This window comes from Mustela putorius, unplaced genomic scaffold (assembly GCF_011764305.1).
Source record: "Mustela putorius furo isolate JIRA1106 unplaced genomic scaffold, ASM1176430v1.1 tig00000083_pilon_pilon_pilon, whole genome shotgun sequence".
Lineage (NCBI taxonomy): Eukaryota > Metazoa > Chordata > Mammalia > Carnivora > Mustelidae > Mustela > Mustela putorius.
Window position 1 is genome coordinate 14,918,983 of NW_025421273.1, and position 20,832 is coordinate 14,939,814.

Consider the following 20,832-nt stretch of genomic DNA (forward strand, 5'->3'; position numbering starts at 1 on the left):
CAGGCAGGGCATGCTTGTGAGCCTCTCGGGACATGTGATGGGCTCTCAGCTTCCCTATTTCAGATCCGGGGGCTTGGGGGCCAGCAGAAGGAGCAGCCACTCGGCCGGTTTCCATGGGGACAGCTGGAAAGGTTGTCAGATGTTTAATTCCTTCCAGACGGGCTGGAAGATAGCTGTCAGCCCACCACTACATCCTCTTCCCGGCTCCCCAGACCCAGCCCAGCTCCTAAGGAGCTAATGCTTGGTTAGCTAGGTTAGCTAAGGTGAGGATGCTTGGTCAAATTTGGTCCCCACCCTGCCCCAGGGCCCCGTGGGATCCGATTAGCCAGTGAGGACCTTGGTGGGCAAACTGGTGAGACAGCCAGCAACAGACTGAGTCCCGAAGAGCTAGTCCTGCTGTGTGGGAACCTCTGTGTGTCAGGAAGGCTTGGTTCTCAGGGACAGCAATGCGGGGGCGCTGCCTGGGGAGCCACTCACTGGGCCTTCTGTCCCCCAGTGGGATGGTCCGGTAGGGGCAGCAAGCTGTCACCTTCAGGAGCCATGTAAGCAGCTTCCGGAGTGGAGCATGTGGTCTGAGACCATAAGAGGTTGGGGGCAAAGGGCACCTGGGACGCCAGCTCCATCTGGGCAGCAAGATGTGATTTTTGCTACAGTCCCCACGGCAGCCGAACCAAACGTGCCTGCCACCAGGGCTCAGCTGCGACCGCTCAGTGCCGCATGGGCAGAGGTCCAGGGCCACAAACAGTGCCCGGTTTTGTCCAGGACACTGCCCAGTGTGTGTGAGAATGTTAGGACACCTCTTGGTCCTGGCGCTCAGCATCACCAGTAGGTGTCAGCAGAGTACACCACAGCCAGTGCCGCTCTGGGTTCAAATCCCCACTCCCAAGCTTGCTTTTAGCTCAGCGCCTTGGGCGTGGCTTTTAGCTCTTGATGCCTCAGTGCTCCTGGCTATGAAATGGGAGTGATGGTGGGACTGAGCAGGCGGTTAGACGAGGTAATGTGCAGTAGGGCTCATCACAGAATCTGGCTGAGACTAGATGTTCAATAACCGTTGTTCCAGAAGCTGCTCCTTCCCTTCTCAGAAGGTCGCTCAGGCCCCCAGCCTGACAGGTGGTCAGTTACAGGTTTGATGAATGAATGAAGGAAGGACCACTCAGCGAGATCCCAGGATGGAAATAGAATCGTCGGTCATTCTGGCCCATGGGGCCGAGCAGCCTGGTGATGGCCATCTGTTCTGTCTCCACAGTATTCGAAGAGCCCGAGGACCCCAGTAACCGCTCCTTCTTCTCCGAGATCATCTCCTCTGTGTCGGACGTGAAGTTCAGCCACAGTGGCCGGTACATGCTCACCCGGGATTATCTCACGGTCAAAGTCTGGGACCTGAACATGGAGGCGAGGCCCATAGAGACCTACCAGGTAGGAGCTGCAGCCCAGACAGACCGGAGCCCCTCCCAGCCTCCATCCCCTGTGCCCACAATCCCCCCCAGAGGGGACATCCCTGGCTGCAGAGGTGGCGTTCATATCCCCGTACTGGAGGCGAAGACAGTAAGGCTTAGGAAATCAGGCAGTCCATCCCCGGCCCCCAGCTCGGCCAAGAGCAGAAGCGTGCGCTCAGTCCTGCCTCGCGGGGTCAGTGGGTGCTGTCCACTTGCTGGCCTCTGTGATCCGGAGCCCAGGGGAACAAGGGTGAGCATCAACCTTGGCACAGTTTGAGGGTTCGGGTGACTAAAGGTACAGACGTGGTCCTTCCTCGGAGCCAGGGTCTATAGCCCAGGTTAAGTTGGGAGAAGCCCTGCCCTCCCTTACCCCCTGGGGAGCACCCCTCCTGAGTGTGGGGTTGGGATAGGGGGCACACTCTGTTTCTAGATCCTTAGCCACAAGCCATGGAAACCAGGCACTTCAGCTGAAGCAGGGGAACCCCCCCACCCCAGAAAGGCGTTATCCATCAGCTTTGTGTTATGAGCTACCCAGATCTCTTAGGAGTAGAAAACAAAATTCATGGGATGTTAGAGCAAGTCTCCACCAGAAGCCCAGGCAAACCCTCACTGTGTCACCAAGTACTAGGTGGCCACAGGGGGTCACACACTTCTGTTTGTTACCTCTGTTCCTTATTGTCCCCGCAAAGGGAGAGCCATCAGCTCTACTGGGCAGGAAGGGGACCTGGGTGCCAAGAGGCCAGGACTATTGGGACCTGCCTTGCAGCTGGACGGTGATGGATGCAGAGCCCCCCAGCCCCTTTCCTGTCCTCCCTCCCTGCTGGGGCCTGGGGTAAGGGGTGTCCTGGGAGGCTGGGGCGCGGTGGGGGGCTCACTGGGAAGGGAGCAGAGCTTCAGGGAGAGACCGGGAGCTCAGTCTGGAGGTCATACGCCCACAGTTGTATCTGATCCCTTCCTGGGAAGGGCTCATGGAAGGTCTGTCACGGCTCCTGGTGGCAGCCCCATTGCAAGCCACGTGTTTACCGGAGGTCCTGCCCAGTTGTCTCCCAGGCCTCTCTTCACACTGCCTAGCCCAGGGAGGGATCAGCATCTCCTCTGACCCTCAGGAGATGGCAGAGTCTGGAGACTGGGGCAGACATGACCCAGTCCCAGCTCAGGTGCAGGAGTGACCAGCCCCTCCTAGAGCCAGGCTGGGAAATGACTGTCTCGAGGTCCACGGGGGCCCTCAGCCTTCCGAGGCCCAGAGTCAATAAAGGCCCATAGACCCTGAAACTAGGTGCTATGTTTAATACAGGCGTCTTGCAAGGAGAGCACCCATAACCTCCAGAGAACCTCAGAGCATGTGAGGGCCCACTAAAGTAGGAGGAGACTATCCTGGAGACAAGGCTGAGAACTGGGTGCTTTGCTTCCAGCCCGCTGGCCTACCTACTGATTCTAAAATGACAATAGTTACATAAAACCAACACAGTGACTAACATTTTTGGCTGTTACACTCTGGAGTCGTGCTCAGCTCAGTTGTGGTTGGCTGACTCTCAGTGTTGAACACATAGGGACTTCTCTCCCTTCAGAAGAAGTCTTGAAGGGGGCATCCAGGAACAGCGAGTGGCTCCAGGACCTCCTTGGGATCCCAACAGCTCCTTCTGTGATCTGGCTCACCGTTATTTGTATATCCGTTCCCTGCCTTCATGTGCAATGCCTCATGGTGGCAAAATGGCTGCCACACTTCAGGAACTATGCCTTCATTCCCAGAAGGAAATAGGAAGGATGTGAAAGTCTGTACTGGTTGGGTCTGTTGGATATTTTATTGGGAGCACAGACGCTTTCCCAGAACACTCCTCAGAAGACTTCTTGTAAGGTCGTTGGCTGGAATGGGTCTGTGACCAGGCTGGGGAATGAAGAGTTTCACGGCCTCTCTATTTGAGGAAGGTAGGGGAGAAGGGATGGATGGGGATGGATGTTGCATGAGCCAGCCCTCAGCATGCGCTGCCTTGAGCTTAGTCCTTGGCACACTTTTCCTCTCCTAAAGCCTCATGGCTGTCCAGGAAAGTGGGGCCAGTGTTCTGTTGATCCCTTTTATTTGGAGAAAATGGAATTAAATGGTATATCTGCAGGAGGAGAGCTGGCAAACCCCACACCTGATAGGACTTTCCCTGGAGCCCACGCTCTTCCTTGCTCCGCCACCAGACGGCTGGGTGTGCTGACCTTGCAGGACTGGGAGAGGGAGAACAGTGCATGTCCGTGCTCGGACTAGTGCATCAGTGAGGCTGCTGGGACCTCCCAGGGAGCACAGTGCACAGAGCAGAGCAGACCTGGAGGGGTTGAACATGGGCCCCTGAGAGTCTGTCTGTGGCCTGCAGGAAGCTAGGCACCATTTATCCCCATTCGTCTGAGCCGTCACACATAATTGGCAGGTGTGTTCTGTGCCGGGCTAGACCCTGGGCTCAGGGAGAAGTAGGAGCTGCAGCTTCACCCTCCAGGGTCCTGGACAACAGGCACACAGTGAGCCTTGGTGTGGTGTGGCCACAGGCCAGGGACTCACTAGGAGAGGGAGGCTCCCTGAGGTCGGCACCTGTGTGAAAGAAACAGCAGGGCCCTCCTGCATCAGTTTCCTCTTTTTCTCAGGGACACACAAGCAGGCCAGTGTCCCATCGGGGTGGTCTGGCATGATTCCTTCTGCCGGGCTCTATACCGTCTTTCCCCTGGCCTTGCAGGGTCCCCATCCCCCATGTTCACCTGGGGTTGGGGGGCTGCCTAACCCAATGGCTCCAGCCCACATTTGGGTCATTCCCTGGTGTCACAGAGCCCTGCCCTCTGCTTCCCTCCTTCCAGGTCTTGGAGATGCACAAGTCCTTCCACCCAACCCTGGCCTCCTCTCTTGGGTCCCGCAGCACAGCCCTCTGGGTCCTCCTCTTTCTGCCTCTCGGCCTCCTTCTCAGCCCAATGCAAGGCTCAGCCTTCTCCTTGGAGCCTCTGGGGAGGGATGCAAGCCCATCCTTTCCCCACTACACCCTCGCCCAGACCCAGAGCCTTGTGGCATCTGGAGGGCCACAAGTTGAGTCTCTAACCCACTCATTCATTCTAAAAAGTGCGTCAAGCTCCTGTGATGTACCAGGCCTTGTGCACCCCACTGGCAAACTGTGAGGAACAAGACAGACCCTGCCTCGAGGGGCATCCATTCCTACAGGAAAGATGGCCAGAAACCAGGCAAATAGACACAATAATCACAGCCTACAAAAAGTGTGACAAATAAAGCAAACCAGAGGCTGAGGCAAAGAAAGTAGGGGTGCTCGAGTCTGAGGGAGGTGAGGGCATCAGCCATCTGTGGAGAAGGTGCTCCCAGAGGAGGGAAGAGTAAGTGCGAAGGCCCTGAGGCAGGCTCATGGTTGGTGTGGCCCAGGAATGGTGGGGAGCCAGTTGGAGCAGCAGTATGAGCAGGGGAAGAGAAAAAGAGACTGGGGGCAGAGCTCAGGCGGGTTGTGAGCCCTGGAGGGTCTTGAGCAGCAGCGTGGCACGATCCAGCTTGGTTTCTTAGGGGTCTCCCTGGCTGCCCGTGGAGAGATACTGGGGCTGGCGGGCATAGGAGAACACAGGGAGAGCGGTCAGGAGGCGTTTGCCGTGATCCGGGAGGTGGCCTTGGAGCAGGTAGCAGCACTGGACCTGGTGAGAAGAGGCTGGGCTCTGGATCCCTCTGGATTCTGGACCAGCGGCATGAGGGGTGGGACCAATAAGAGGTATGGGGAGGGATGCTGTTGGTGGTGGCCTTTGTACGGGGAAGGATGGGGAACACTGGGAGGACCGGGGGCTCAGTGGTGGGCAGCCTCGGTGGGCCTCTTGCCATCCCCTTGGCAGCTGGATGGTCTGCTGTGTGCTTTGTCATCAGAGGACAGAGAGGAGCACACGGGAGTCCAGACAGGGGTGGGGAAGGAAGGGCTGTGGAGCCCCCTTCCTGGGCGGGCGGGGAAGTCACTGTGTGAAACTAGGGTGAACCTTCGGAGGGGGAGGGGGTCTGCACGAACACAGAAAGTTGGGACAGGAGCCGCAGATAGCCCTAACACTCCAGAGGGGACAAGACGGCTCAGCCTGGGGACCCAGGGAGGTGGCCGGTGGGGCATCCTTTCTTTTAAAGATGAGTAAGGACTTCCTAGACAGAAAAGGGTGAACACTCCCCTCTTCTCCCCCCCCCCGGCCCCCCCTCCCCCGCACTTGACCCCTGGCTTGTGGCCTGAGTCACTGCCCGATAGGAGTTGAGCACGTATTTCTGTCTGTCCCTCCAGAGTTGATCAGAGTCCCAAATACCTATGGGTGCTTTGCCCCCATTTGTCTGCTTGGAGGGTCTCACCGCTCCCTCTGTAGGTGGGAAGCCTAAGGCTCACAGAGGTTGAGTGACTCTGGGTCACACAGGCATTCGGGATTTGGCAGGACCCCATCCCTAGCAGGGAGCAAGCCCCCACGAGGCCCTCTAGGTGTAGAACTTGTGGGATCAAGCTGCTGAGAGGTGGACATGGGCCACAGGGACATCACCATCTCTCCCGTGGTCGCAGGTGACTCTGGTAGAGGGTCCTGGTCTTCCAGTTATAGGCTGTGTGACTTTGGGCCAGTTACTCACCCTCTCTGAGAGGCAGTGCCTCATCCCCCAAACAGGACAGGTGATGCCTGCTGAGCTTGTGTTCAAGAGGCCCTTGGGCATCCTCCTCCCCTTTCTTCCATGGTTTGTACTCATGGTGACTGTCCTCAGAGGACAGGACCCCTATACTAGGCAGTCTCCTCGGGTTGATCCCACAACAGCCCATAAGCTTTGTGCTTTTATCACTCAAGGGAGGAAGAAACCAAAGCTCAGAGAGGTATAGTCACTTGCTGAGGATCACACAACAGGGGCATGGGTGGAGCCGGGATTTGGTCCCTACAGTATGGTTTCCTTTGTCACGGTGACTGTCCCCTCTCTGGCCACAGCTCAGGGATCGGCCGTGACAGGTTGTGGGTCCTTCTAGGTGAGTGGGGCTGAGTCAGAAGGGCCATCCGGACCCTCAGGGAGACCCTTCTGGCTGCAGGGCCAGGATCCCCCCCACCCCACCCCAGCTCACCCTGCACCTTCTCTCACTAGGTCCATGATTACCTTCGGAGCAAGCTCTGTTCCCTGTATGAAAACGACTGCATCTTTGACAAGTTTGAATGTGCCTGGAACGGGAGCGACAGGTACCCTGGGCCTGGGACAGAGGCCCCGCGGCTGGGGAGGGCCTTGGCTGCTGACCCAGCATGGTGCAAATGTGCCGTTCACGAGCCTTGGTGAATGAAAGTGTTGAGGGGCTCCTGGGCACAGGATAGGGTGCCACAGGACCCTGACTACACCCACCTCCAGTCAGTCCCGGGTCCCTAGCCTCATGGCCACTTTCCCGGGGGGGCTGGGGTGAGGGATGTTCCTTTCTGGGGTGGAGAGCACATCTCACAGCCCCACCCATGTGGGAAATGGCCTAAGATGAGCTTCTGATTCCCCATTGTTGGCCTGGCCCAAGGCAGGTGCAGACCGGAAGTCCTATGCTGAGACCATAGGGTGGGGGTGGGGAGGAGGGCCCAGAAACCACAGGGATGGGCCCGGGAGGAAGCCACCTGTGCACAGGCTGGCTCGGCCACCGTGTCTGGGCATAGGGATCCCCTGGAGTTGCTGGTGGCATCCTGGGGCTCACCCGGCCCAGGGGGTCTCTACGGGTCACACGGGGTCTATCAATAACACTTAGAAAACCTGGGTAGAGGCCCTGGCTTGAGAGCAGGCTGACCTAGAGGGTCAGAGGGAACATCCTGCACCCTCTCCAGGCCTGTACTCAGGCCAAGCCCAGACACCTCCAGTGAGGACAGGGCATGAGCTACAGACCCTGCCATATTGGGGGTCCCCAGTGAGCACCGGCAATGGGTCTTGGGGTGCGGGCTCCATTAGAATCTCAGGAGAGGGACATACTGCTGGCCAGAGGGGATTCCAACACTGCTGTGTGTGTGTGTTTTCTGGGGGTTCTCCACGGACTGTGACCACTGCATGCCCTTCCTCCACGTGACCACCAGGGGGCACTCAAGCACAGGCGATGCCTGGCTCCCAAGCAACAGGAGCTGCCAAGCTTGTCCTGGTTGGTGCCGAGCCTGGAGCTAGGCTCTCTTGCCTCTCATGCCACTTCCTACCATGCACTTTACCCCTGGGGGTCCTGTCACTCCCCTCAGTGGTTCCCCCTCCACAACCAGCTCTGCTCCCGTACCCTGGAATCCTGGCGTCACTGCACCTAGCTCACTCCGGCTGTCACCTCCGATTACTGACTCAACTGAAGGTTGCCTCCTCCAGGAAGCCCTCAGGGCCCTCTCCATCTTGCCCTGCCTCCCCCAGCCTCCTGAGTTTTCCATCTGTGTCTTGGCATTTATCATGTTTTCTCTTTGACTCCATTTGCCTTCCCAGTTGGATAGGGTGCCCTTGGGGGTGTGAGTGGGGCCCAGCCCATCCTGAGCTGCTCCCTCGGGGCCTTAGGGGTGTCTAGTCAGTGGCTATTAATGTTCTGGAAGGCATAGGTGTGGGCCGCCACTTTCCACATCATCCTGAATGCCTCCTCCAGGAATCTCTCCTTAATCTGTTCTGCCTAGGACAAAGGGATTTGGGTCAACCAGGCGTCTTCCAGTTGCAGAAGTCAGACAAGCCTAAGCTCGTTCTGTGCAGGTGCAGGCAAGGCCACCCCAGGGCTCAGGTGTACCCTGGGGCCATTGCTTTCTCTGTTGTCATCTCTGTGCCTCCCTGCTTCTCACACACTAGCCCCGTCCGGTCCTGCAGCTCCCCTGACTGCTCAGAAGATGCTCCCGTGTAGTTCCCTGGCACTGACCTCACCGCCCACAGCCCGCCCCATGCCTACCAGAAGTTCTCCTGGAGGGGCCTATCGGCTTGGTTCGGGTTACATGCTCACTTTTCGAGCCAGTCCGTGTGGACACGATTATTGCATACCCCGCTTGACCAGCAGGGGCGCATAGAGCCCAGAGCTCCACAGTCCCTCAACTGTCCCCAGTGCAAAGAGCCCTGGGGACAAGAGTGGTGACTGACGTCCCCACATGCAGATGAAGAAAATGAGGGGCCCAGAGGTGAAGCAACCTGCATAGACACAATCCGGGGCAGGGGCTTTTCTCTGTTAAGGGAACCTTCTGGATTAAGGAGTGGGCCATCCTGTCCTGGTGTCGTTTGCGGCATGCTGGGTCCTGGTGCTCTGAGATGAGAGAGCCCTTCCTCCCTGCACGTGGGGAGGGGACTCCCTCTTCCGCCCAGCTGTGTGGGTTGCTAGGGACTTTAGTGATGTCACTCCACCTTTTCTCTGTGGATCAGAAGCTGGGAGGGAGGGGGCTTCAGCAGGGCCCTTCCCTGGGAACCATTCCTCATGCCCTCTTTCCTTCCGCTTCCCTGCTTGGGGTGTCCTGTCCCAGACCTAGCCACTGGGGCTTCAGGCCAGGAGGATGATTAGAATCAAGAAATACCATCTGGAGCTTCCTGGGCCCCACACTGCCCTGTTTTACCAAGAATCCCATGCTCACCAGGAGTTGGGGTTCCTCATTACCCCCCTATTATTGTTGGAAAAATCTGCATGGAGATTGTGGGGGGAGCATGTTAGGAACCGAGGTAGAATTTGAACCCTGGTGGGCTGGCCCGAGTCCCCACCCACAATACCGGGCTGGGGGTGTGCCTTTACTGTGTAGGCCCAAGTAAAGTGCATGGAGAGAGAAAGGCTTCTGACCCCGTGTTTTTACAGAGAGGCCAGTCACCAGCCCCTGACCACCTAGTGCCTGGGGCTGCCCTGCTACATTCCTGACCCCAGTCTCATCTCCACAGCAGCTGCTCTGGGCCCAGAGAGGGGAGGCCTTGGCCCCATGGGGATCTCAGACTTGCCTTCCGGCGTGGGTGTTGGAAACCACAGCTGGGCCCTGGCCCCAAGCTCCTGAGTGGGCCCCCAAGCAGGCCTGCTGTCAGTTTTATGAGCTCCCTGGGTGGGTCTGTTGCCAACAGCTGACTCCTCTCCTCTGCAGGCTCTGGGAGTGACCACCAAATAGGGCAGCCGGGAGCAGGGCGGAGGTCACAGGGTGAGGCCGGATGAGGGTGGGGTGCTACAGCTGCTCGCCCTGGGGGAGGAGGAAAGTCCTCCTCTTGCTGGCATTTCAGGAGTGTCCCTTGAGTCCCAGGGCTGGGCACAGCAGGAGATGAGGAGGGACAGAAAGAGGAATGACCTAATAAAGCGTTGGGCCAAGGGCATCTGGGTTCATCAGTGCTTCCTACCTGTGCATTTGCTGTCTACCTGGCAGGTGCGGTCCTTCCCTGGGACCCCGCCTGTGACAACAGCTGATACCAGAGGACACCTGCTGTGGGAGTGAAGGGGGCATCTGGCAGGGCCACAAGAGGGTCCCCACCCCCCGCCCTTGTCTGCTGAGCCAGACAGGCCTGATGGGTTGCTGTCCTGGGTCAGGAGGTCAGAGTGCATCCCAGCTGCTGACCCCAAGGTCTGAGTTTCCCCCTCTGCAGGGTGCGGGGCAGAGTCTGTCCCTAATTTGCTTCCTGTCTGGGAAGGTATGAGCCCGCGATCTGCAGATTCCAGTCTTGGGACCACCAAGAGTACAGGGCACCAGGAACACTGCAGAGATGGGACCCATTGCCTACATGGCAGGACCCTGTGTCCTGTGCCTTTTGCAAGGCACAGACCAGAGCAAATCTCAAAGGAAATCCGTGGGCAGGAGGGGAGTGGGTGCGGGCCCATCGGGAGAGGGGCCTGGGGATAGCCTCCTGGAGGAGGTGCCCTCAAGTCTCAAGAAACCAGTAGGAATTTTCCCACAGAGGGTGGAAGGGCACTGGAGGAGAGGGAACAGCATGGCAGAAACCTCAGGGAAGGAAGGGCAACTGATGTGGCCATAGCTCAGTGTTGAGGACAGGGGTTAAGTCTCAGGGTGAACAAGTGCTCTTGGGTGTTCCTGGGGAGGGTACAGGGGATGATGGGCTTAGGGGCTGGGCTGGGGGCCAGAATCAGGGGGTCAAGTGAGCAGGCTGATATAGCCGTCCCTCTGAGCCAGCAACAAGGGTGATGTGGATGGTGAAGGTAGAGGGAAGTGCTAGAGTCAGACGACCGTCAGTGCATTTAAGAATGGACAGGAGCTGGGTCGCGTATACCCTTGGGGGTGGCCATGGGGGCCGGGGGTTCCCACCTGGGTGGAACATTCAAGAAAACATACCCCCTTTTTCTGGAAAGCAAGAGATGTGTGCAGAATCTCCCCAGTGGGCTTGTCATCTCCTTGGCTGCGCCAGGAGTTGACAATGAGCAGGCCACCTTGTCCCTGAATGTTCCCTCGTTATTGCAACAGTTAGCCAACCACCCCGGGGCAGCCCCCATGCCTGTCAGCCTTGGGACTCTGGCACTGGGCCGTGGAGTGGCCCCTCTTGCCCCTTGCCAAGCCTCGGTGGCCACGCTGACATCACCTGTCCCCGGCCCCCTGCTCTGTCCTCCAGCATGGGCCTTCGAAAGCCCCAAACACGGGTGCTCCACGGGCTGGGCTGCCGGGAGGCCCCTGGATCGACTGGCGTCCCTAGGTCTCCAGTGGGCTCCCTGGGGCGTGACTTTCCTTGGGAGAGCAGCTCTGGGTCCCTGACTTTGTTGCGCACACTCTCCTTCCCATGGCCAGGTCTCAGCTGAGAGCCACAGTCTGAGGGAGGGCACCGGGGTGATGCCCTGGCTCAGCCCAGGGTCCTGTCGGCTGCAGTGGCCAGATGCCCGGATCCCCAGGGGCTGCTTGCTGGTGCGCCTGCCAGCCCTGGGGGCAGCCCTGTGACCTGTGGGCTTGGGTTCCAATGACGGAGTCACCAGCCCACTCCACATTCTTACACGTGGGGATCCATGCTACATGAGAGAGAGAGCTCATGGGTCATAACCTGGGGGGACATCTGAGCCAACCCGGCCTTCCTGGGATGAGCTGATGTGCAAGAGAGAAGGGGGGCTTACTTTGGGAAGGTGGGAGCAGGAGGGCCTCTCCCCACACAGCGTAGGCCTGTACCTCCCCACAAGCCACTTCTTTGTCTCTACAAGCAGTGGCTTTGTCCCCCCTCCCTCCAGACTGAGGTTTCAGAGGCAGAGTTACACAACAGAAGAGAGTAGACCCATCCTGCCTTCACCTCCAGAGATGTGACAGATCTCCCCGAAAGGCAGAATGGCCTGGCCGCGCCCCTTCCCCAGGCACAGCTGCAGAGAAGCCCTTCTGTCCCCTTCCCCCACGACCCAGGGTCAGGTGCAGGGGGTAGGGGGCGCTAGGCAGCCTTCTGTTCTCCTAGGACTCCCCCCAGGGGTCTTTGTGAAGGCCTGGGACCCTCATATCTGCATATGCCCCTAGAGCACCTGTTGGGGGGGGGGTACTTCTGAACTTGCAGGTGTGGCAATGAACAAGAGAAGCTTCTGGTCCTTCCTTCCCTGCTGTTTACAGAGCATATGCTACCTTCTCCCCAAGACTCAGGCCCTGGGGGCTCCACTTGGTCCGGTTCTGTTTGGCTGCAGCTGAGGCTTGGCATTCGCTCCTCCAGTGAGGCCAGGCCAGGCCCTGGGACTCAGACCAGACACATCCACCCCGGGCAGCCACAGGCGCTCGCCCACAGTGGTTAGCGCCACAAGGTGTCCCCCCGCCTGCCCCTCAGTCTCTGTCTCTGGTCAACTTTTCTCCCCTCACCCCTCAGGCCTGGTAACAAAATCTCCAAATGTTCCATCCCCAGGGCTCAGCACTTTCCTCATGGTTCCCTTAGGATCTTCCAGAACATTTGTGCATAATCTCTTTATGGAGCTCTTCTTCAATCACCCACTCAGCCTGTGCTCTCTGCCCTCTGCTGGGATCCAGGAGACCCCCGCCTGGGTCTACCTGTACACCCCAGGAATGTTGCAGAAGAACTGCTTTGGGGAGGAAGTTTTCCATCTGCACTGCCCCCCCAAGCACCCCACCCTCCCAGTCTCGCAACACAAGGTCTGACAAAGCAGTTTGGGCGGCAGGGTGAGGAGATACCAATGCTGGCATGGCAGATTGTGGACTCTGGTGCAAAGCCTCGCCTCGTGGGTGCGGGCCATTAGGACCGCACTCCTGGGGTGGGCGGAGAGGCCCGAAGCTGCTCGTGGGTGGGAACCCAGGGCCTCTGCTTTCCTCTGGGGAACTGATGGCCCAGATTCACCAGGCCCCCAGAACACGAGATCCTTCCTGGGAAGGATTGGAACTCCAAGGGGCCACCCTCTCAGTGAGAAAGGAACTAGACAGTTGTCCGTCCAGCCCCTGATCCCTGCCGAGACGATCACTCCCCTCAGTCAGGTCCAGGAGCCAGGCGGCTGCAAGGTTGTCCCCACTGTGCACTCTCCTCACCGCCATCTAGAATGGCTGACCCTAATATATGACCCATAGGCGAGGGGACAGTGTGACTCCTGATCACAGCGTTCTGTCCCCGGCTCCAGTAGAGATGCTGCAGGGAGGGAGGCCCGGTTCTATGCTCCCCGCATCTGTTTGCCACCCCACATTCGCCCACGGAAGGGAACATGTTACAAGAATTGAGTCACCTTCACCCTGTGACTCAGCATCATCTGCTCCCCCTCGCCCCTGCCCGGATCTCCATGAGCATCTGACCTCCCACAGCCCAGGGGTCTGATATGAGAATGTCTCCTGGTCTGTCTGGGGGAACATCTGTCTCCAGCATCTCCCTGCCCTGCGTTGTTCGCCTGACTTGGGTGATCCTGAAGACACAGTATATGTGCAAAACCCTTGCTAACTAGGGGTCCACGGAGCTCTGTCTTGGAGCAGTGACACCTCCAAGAAACACGCTCAGCTTCCAAAGGGAGAGAGGAATTCCAACTGTATGCACCCGCTGAAGAACGTTCTAGGACACCTCATTTCCTAGAGTCCCCTCCCTCCTCACTTACTTTGCCTCCCGCTCCCTGCCTGGCTGCTCCAGGGCCTCTTTGGGGCCAAACCCCAAAACCCCTTCTCTGGGCCCAGGCCCCATAGCTGGCATTCTGGCGGTCCCAGCTCCCACCGTGCAGACTGACCGCCAACCCCTAGGACCCCCCCTCTCCTTGGGGGAGGTGGGGGAAGAGAAACGGAGGGGATCACCAATGTCAGATTCTCTCGCGGGACACGGGGGTGTGTGAACACCTGCACAGCCCAGGGTGCACAGGGCGTTTAGTCACTCAGCTACTCAGAACAGGAGGGTGCCGGGACACCATGGTGAAGGGCGTGGCAGGTGGGGACCGGGGGGCCCTGGGACGGCCTTGGAGTCTGCAGTTGGGTGGGGCTTCTGTGTTGATTTGCCCTCTGCTTTCCCTCTGCTGGTGCCTCGTCTCTCTGGGAGGCCAGGCCTCTCTCCTGGAGGAAAGGGAGAGTACAGGAGAACTTTCTCCGTGGTGTCCGGGCGGAGTGTCAAGGGCTCTTAACTCTGGGCTGCGGAGCCTGCGAGGAATGAAGGTGGGAGGTGGGGACTGGGACCCATCTCTGCCCCCTGGGGGGTGGGATCCTGCAGACCCTGGGTCTGTCCCTGGAGACGTGGCACGTGTCCCCCCTCCATGTTCTCCCCACCTGACGCCCATCCTCCTCCTGCCAGTGTCATCATGACCGGGGCCTACAACAACTTCTTCCGCATGTTTGACCGGAACACCAAGCGGGATGTGACCCTGGAGGCGTCGAGGGAGAGCAGCAAGCCCCGGGCCGTGCTCAAGCCACGGCGTGTGTGCGTGGGCGGCAAGCGCAGGCGGGACGACATCAGTGTGGACAGCCTGGACTTCACCAAGAAGATCCTGCACACGGCCTGGCACCCGGCCGAGAACATCATCGCCATCGCAGCCACCAACAACCTGTACATCTTCCAGGACAAGGTGAACTCCGAGATGCACTAGGTGGGCGCAGAGCCCCGTCTGAGATATGACCACCGAGTGGCCCGGCCAGGCTGCCTCTGCTGGCCACGCTCTCTGTTTGGAAACAGGAGTCAGGAGCGTTCACAGCCACGGACCTTGAAATGGGCGTGATCATCGTCTTGGGGTCCTGGCCCTTCATTCCCGTCCTTAACCATGTGCTGCCTGCTCCACGATTAGGACTTGGATTTCTCCAGGCTCACACTTCACTTCTTCCAGCAGCAACTCTGAGGGGAAGCAGGCACCCTGGGAACACCCCTCCCTGCCAGGGGGCCCCAGGTCAGGGCTCTGGGGACAGAGGACAGGACGGACTCAAACAAGCCAGCCAGGGATTCTTTTGATTATCAGTGGAGCAATTTTCACTGTCTCAGAGCCGAGGGTCTTCCCTTGGCTTTTTGAATCATGAATTCATGCTGAGAATTGGCAGGTGCAAGCTGCTCTTTTAGATTGTTTTAAGTCTTTCAATACCCCCAGTCCGGCGTTTCCGGAGAGGAGAGGGGGGCAGTGAAACCCACCTGTGCGTGTGCCTGTCCTCCTCACCATGTCCCCAACCTTGCTGAGTGTGGGCCAGGGGCCAGACATGGTGCTCGGCCCATTAGGTGCGTGCGTGGATTCAGTCCCCTCTCCATGGGGCTCTGCTGTCCCGCATCAGGGTCACTGGGCGCCTCCTGGGAGCTCATGAAGGCTCTGTCTGTGACCCTGGAAGGTGGGTATCTGTTCACTTACTCCGTTCACTTACACCAGCCCCTCATTGAGTGCTGGGCTTTGCCAGGTGCCAGGGACAAACGGTGAAGAATTGTCCTTCCCGCTCTGCACATGAGGCAGCGGGCCCTGACAACATGAACAGTCGGTCCAAGGCACACTCCGACCAAGTGGTTGAGTCAGGAATCCTGGGCAGGTCTTCATGCACACTGCCTGCTTTCTGACTCACCATGTCGGCTACTCCCGTTAAAGCAGCATTCTTGTGTGGAAGGTTCTGGAAACACCCCTTCATCTTGGCGGGCTTGATAGAGCACATGGGTGATGACGAGGGTCCAGCGGGGCGACCCGAGCCGCAGCATGGAGAACGGAGAAGACCCCAGTGGTGCCAAGCTCTGTGGGGTGACTTCAGACTCCCCCGACACCTCGGGGGCACCTTGCTGCACCCATCTCTCTACCCTAGCCCCTCGTTCGGGTGCACTGAACTGCCTCCAGGAGGAACTTGCATGTTAGGACCATTTCAAGATACATTTTCGTTAATGACCTGGCCTCGGAGGACTCTTTCCTGAAGGCCACAGAGAATGCTGTGCTCCTGCTGTGCAGATGTGGATACTGGCTCTGCCCACCCTGCCCGATCATTCTCCCTGTGTGCGATTACAGTGAACCACTGGCTGTGCGTGGCATTCAGAGAACAGAGTGTGGAGCCCGAAGCCAACATTTTTTTTTTTTACAAGATGTAATCCAACCCAGGAAACAGACCAACCCGAGATTTTTCTCAGTGGACAGCGGTATACTGTCGTGTGTGTCAAAGCACAAAACGCATGTGCATTCACTTCCAGCCATATGATATTTACACAAGGAAATGGGTCCATTGTTTCGTTTTGGTTTTTTGTTTTTGTTTTTCAAATCAACATGAATGAAGAATGTTTGTTTCTCTATCACTGTAAAATCCAGGTGACCTGGACAGTATTATATGTACATAATCTATTCTAATTAAAATTAACAATCACAGGATTGGATTCCTTTTTTTCTCCCTTTGTAAAGAGGTTCAAGAATGTGGTACCTTGTATAGAAATCTCGTTGAAGCCAAAATCCAGCTCTGAGGGCCTTACACAATTACACGGATATTTGGCACAATCCATTTCCCTTTGTGATTCAGACACTAAGAGAAGACTTTGCCTTTGCAGCTGGAGGTTACTGTCAGATTGTAGAGTTCACACTATCTACAGAGTACGCCTCTTAACACTGCGTTCAAAGGAAGGTCTTAATACAGTTCCTGGTTCTTTACTCCTCTTTTACACTTTGGATACCAAACCAAAAAGGAAAAGAAAGAAAGAAAATGATCTTAGAGGAAAAGCATATCTTCAGATCCCTGAAAATCATGATGTCCAAAGCAAGTTGTGAATAATGACACATGTTGTGGGGGAGGGGCAAGACTAGTCACAGAGACGGGCCAGTAAGATAGTCACTCTGCTTCTTACTCTGTTTAAATTTTCTGCTCTTCTTGAATGTATGAGCGTTCACATAGTCATTGTGAAGTTGTTGGGTCGTTCTGTTTTTATTCTAATACTCCAAGGACTGAGCTCTTGGTGGCGTTGGGTACGTGGTGGTAGGTAGACAGACCTAATCACTTTGGATTCTATAGCTCATGGGTGCATTCTGGTTTTCTTCGGTATCTCAGATTATCCAACTGTTGAATAAAATTATAAATATGTTAATACCAGCTTTTTCAAATAAAATAACAAATGTTACATTGAACACGAGACTCAGAATGCCATTTTTTGCAAATGAGGCCAAGCCCAGGGCGGTGGGTACAGGTTCATCTCCAGGCTCTGCGACCTCTAGCTCTTAAAACATTTTTTAACCTTTCTGAGCTCTGGTTTCATCTCTGGAGAAATGGATCTAACTGCATGAATCGGACTGTGTCGGCAAAGCCATGTCTGGCACATAAATTCTCAATAAGTGATCATTTGCTTTGCCCCTTTTTTGGTTTTGTTTTGAAGCAGGTGCACATAGCCCACCATGATTTCCAGTATTCTCACTCTGTTTTGATCTTTTTCACGCCCACATCAGCGTGAGGGTACGGTACAGATGAGGACATGCAGGTCCAGGGAGGTTAAGGAATTAACTCGAGGTCATATAGCTAGCATGTGCTGGAGCGGGTTTCAAGCTTGGCCTATGGAAGTCCTAGAGCATCCCTTCCTCCCCAGCAGCACCACCCAACAAGTGCCTCGGGTTCCAGGGAACGGGACATCATAGGGCATCTGATTGATTCTAGAATCCAGAGGGGCCCAGCCTGGCCTGCTACAGTGGCTGAGATCAGCCAAAGAATTTGTGGGGCTTTGTGCCCCACCCCCCACAGTTTCTCAGCACCCTTCCTGGGAGCCCCAGGCCTCCCCCATCCCCTTTGCAGATGGCACTTTATGCTTCTGATGCAGCAGGAGGAAGGCAGATGCTGTTTGGGTAGGTCCTGCCGGTGGGGCACTCACTGGCTAAGTTCTTCATGATCCTGGACAGTGTTGGGTTGGGGGAGAAAGCTCCCTGGCTGTGCATCCTGGGACTGGGCTGCTGTCTCTGAACCACATATGTATCTGGGGGGCAATGCCACTCCTCAGTGTTGTTGGGATAACTGACACAATAATGAAACTGCATGTGGGGCTGTCCCCGGGCTGCACGTACACTGTCTCATTCACACGTGTTATTGTGTCGGGCCCACGCACTCGTCTGTGCTTCATGTCATCTCTTTTGCAGGGGAGACGGGAGTCCTGTTATTATACCCACTTTATAGATGCAGAACTGGGGCTCAGAGAGCTGAAGTGATTTGACCTGGGCCCCAAATTCACAGGACCAAGGAGTGGTGGAGTCTGGATTCACACTCAGATGGTGAATGTGCCAGGCACATGGCAGGGGCTCAGAGGATGGTCAGGGATGCCATGGCCTCAGCTCCACCAAATCCAGCCGCAGGCAGTGCTGACTAAGCACCAGCTCTGGGCTGTGCACATGTGACCCTGAGGTGAGAGGTTACCCCAGGTTATCAGGTGGGACCCATCTGTCCCATGAGTCCTTGTCAGCAGAGAACCTCAGGGGGAGTGGAGACCAGGGATAGAGGGTCAGATGTGGCAGGAAGGTCCCGGCAGCCATTGCTGGCTCTGAAGATGGGGGAGGGGGCAGTCCACAGGCCCAGGAACATGGGCGTCCAGCTGGCCCCGAAGGACCAGGGTGGATTCCTCCCTGGAGCCTCGGCAGGACACTACCCAGCTGACACGTGGACCTTACAGTCTTGATTCCCCAGAGTAGTTACCTGAATCCCAGGAGATTTAGGACACCTGCCCAAGGCCACCACCCACAAGCTAAGGACCATGCTAGTGACCGCTGATGGCTACCAGCTCCGTGCCAGGCACTGCGTTCAGCTCTTTGCATTCATTATTTCATGCCACAGTAGACCCACGTGGTAGGTAACGTTGCTGCTCCTGTTCTAGAAATGAGGAACTCGAGGCTCAGAGGGGTCCTTGCCCAGGACCACACAGCAAAGGCATAGCTGGAACCCAGGTGTCTAAGACTTTTGTCCTGTGCAGTTGTAGGTTCTAGGGCTGGGGTGTGACTCAATCTTGTCTTGACCTCAGTGCCCAGTTCTCCCGACATCGAAACCCCTATGCCAAAGGGTGGTCGACGGCATGAGGTCTGCAAAATCAAGAGAAAGCTCTAGGATTTCTGCTGGTACTAGATTCCTTAATTATATGTTGCCCCAGAGTTGCCGCATTGGGAACTTCTGCTACTTTTCACTGAAAGGGAGCCCTGTTGCCAAAATTCACATAGCCTGATTTTAACCTAAACATGAAGTCCTCCAGGTTGGAAAGTGCCTGGGGAATGCGTGTCCAGGGATCAGAGCAGCTGTAAGAGCTGGATGGGGGTGGGGGGTCAGTGTGGGGAGCCCTGCTGCGATCAGGGGCCTGCTGGGCACTTCCTTGTTCATCTTCCCCAATCCAGAGAGGAACCCATGAGGAAGTGTGGCTCAGAGCCCAAGTCACATAACTGTTGGCTGGTGGGATGGTGATGCTCAGACCCGCCCTCAAGCAGGACAACAGGGAGTCTCTGATCAGGAGGGCAAATGATTTTGGCGGGAGCGTGGGCTTGAAGAGAGAGGATTGGGGGCCAGCATCCATGACCCCACAGCATCTTTTCAACCTAACTTAGCTCTGGGCTGACTTGGAACATTGCCACGACCCCATAGACAGAAACCCGTGCTTGCCTTAAGCTTCCGTGAAGTAAACTGAGGCTGGAATGGTCAAACATCTAGAAAAATATGGCTGATTAAGGAAAAAGTGTGGGGCCACCACCCTTGGCCAGCAATTCCAACAACCTAGGAGACTTCATGACAACCTTCAAAGGCACCTGGGGACTTTTAAGGGGCTTGGGGGTGAGATTCTGGAAGAGACAGGGCTGCTGGTCCGGGGTGAGCTGGGGGTACAGCCCCAGGAGACCCGGGTTCAAGCCGGGCTTTTGTCGCAGCCTCATCACTGACCAGCATATAGGTTGCATCTGTTATGTACTGCAGCACAACAAACAGGCCCCCAGTGTAGTAGATTGAAAGAGTGGCATTTATGGTCTCACGTGGTTTCTGAGTGTTGGGAATCAGGCATCGACGAGCTGGGTGTTTCTGGCTCAGAACATCATTCATCTCTGAGAACGTACTGGGATGGAGGTTCTGTTTCCAGGGTCACTTACGTGGCTGGAGGCTTTGGTTCCATGCCGCATGGGGGTCTCCCCAAGGCTGTTCCCAGCATGATCTACTCACCCAGGGTGACTGATCCAGGAGAGAGACAGCACCCACGTGGAAAGCCACAGTCTTTCTGTACTCACTAACATGCCACCTTGAATAGGTTACAAAGCCCGATCCTGGTGGCATGGGGTGAGAAGCTGCGGCAGGTGGTGGGGGTCACCAGGGGCCATCTGGAAGCTGGCTGCCACAGGGGTCCCAACAACCCACGGCACTTCTCTGAGCCCAGGGTTCATTTATAAAGCGGTGACAGTAACGACCACATGAGAGGTTTCTGGGAGACTCAAGTGGGCGGATGTCCACAAAGCCACCATCATTGCATCTGGCTCATGGGAGAGGCTGTATCCCCACCCCTTGTCCTGCGTCCAAGTGGCCTCCTAGGCAAGACCTGTGGAGGGGGAGGGCAGAAGGTGAGATGACCCCCTCACCGCTGGTCTCCTGGGCGTTCTCAGGGTCAGGTGCCCCTTAGCCTCACCCGGAGCTCTCCCAAACCCCATGGTCCAGCCATTAGCACCTCGGGCCAGGATTCATTCAGCATAGGAACTTTCTAAAGCTCATCAGAAGTGGGGTGTCTGGGTGGTTCAGTCAGCTGAGCAGCCGACTCTGGCTTTTGGCTTGGTTGTCCTCTCAGGGTCATGGGATCGAGCCCGGTGTCCAGCTCCGTGCTGAGCGTGGAGTCTGCTTGCCCCTCTCCCTCTGTCCCTCCCCCCACTTTCTCTTTCTTGCGCTTGCTCAGTCTCTCTTGATAGAACAAATAAATTAACAAAATCTTTAAAAAATATAAAGCTCATCAGAGGACTTAACTGTCCTAAAGAGACAAGTTATTCTGTTAATTAAATAAGAAAACAGTGCCTTTCTGGAGAACAGGACAAGCAAATGATCTCTATTTTGTTGGAGGGAAGCTAAAAGCTGTTTGGCGGGGGGCAGTTGATTTTCACCACTCCTGAAAAGAAAGACCCAGTGCCCCAGTCTTCTGTTTCTCCCAAACCACTTTCTGGGCCACCTG

At 56.6% G+C, this 20,832-nt stretch overlaps 1 protein-coding gene across 2 annotated transcripts in view; it reads left to right on the top strand.

The window, feature by feature from the left end:
* Window positions 1-16,807, top strand: part of PPP2R2C (protein phosphatase 2 regulatory subunit Bgamma) — a 128,149-nt gene extending 111,342 nt beyond the window's left edge. For both annotated transcript variants that reach the window (XM_004770526.3, XM_004770527.3), the window contains exons 7-9: window positions 1,247-1,416; window positions 6,538-6,629; window positions 14,044-16,807. In XM_004770526.3, coding sequence (XP_004770583.1) covers window positions 1,247-1,416; window positions 6,538-6,629; window positions 14,044-14,335 — 554 coding nt within the window. In that variant the 3' untranslated portion in view covers window positions 14,336-16,807. The remainder of the gene's footprint in view (window positions 1-1,246; window positions 1,417-6,537; window positions 6,630-14,043) is intronic.
* Window positions 16,808-20,832: the final 4,025 nt, after the last annotated feature.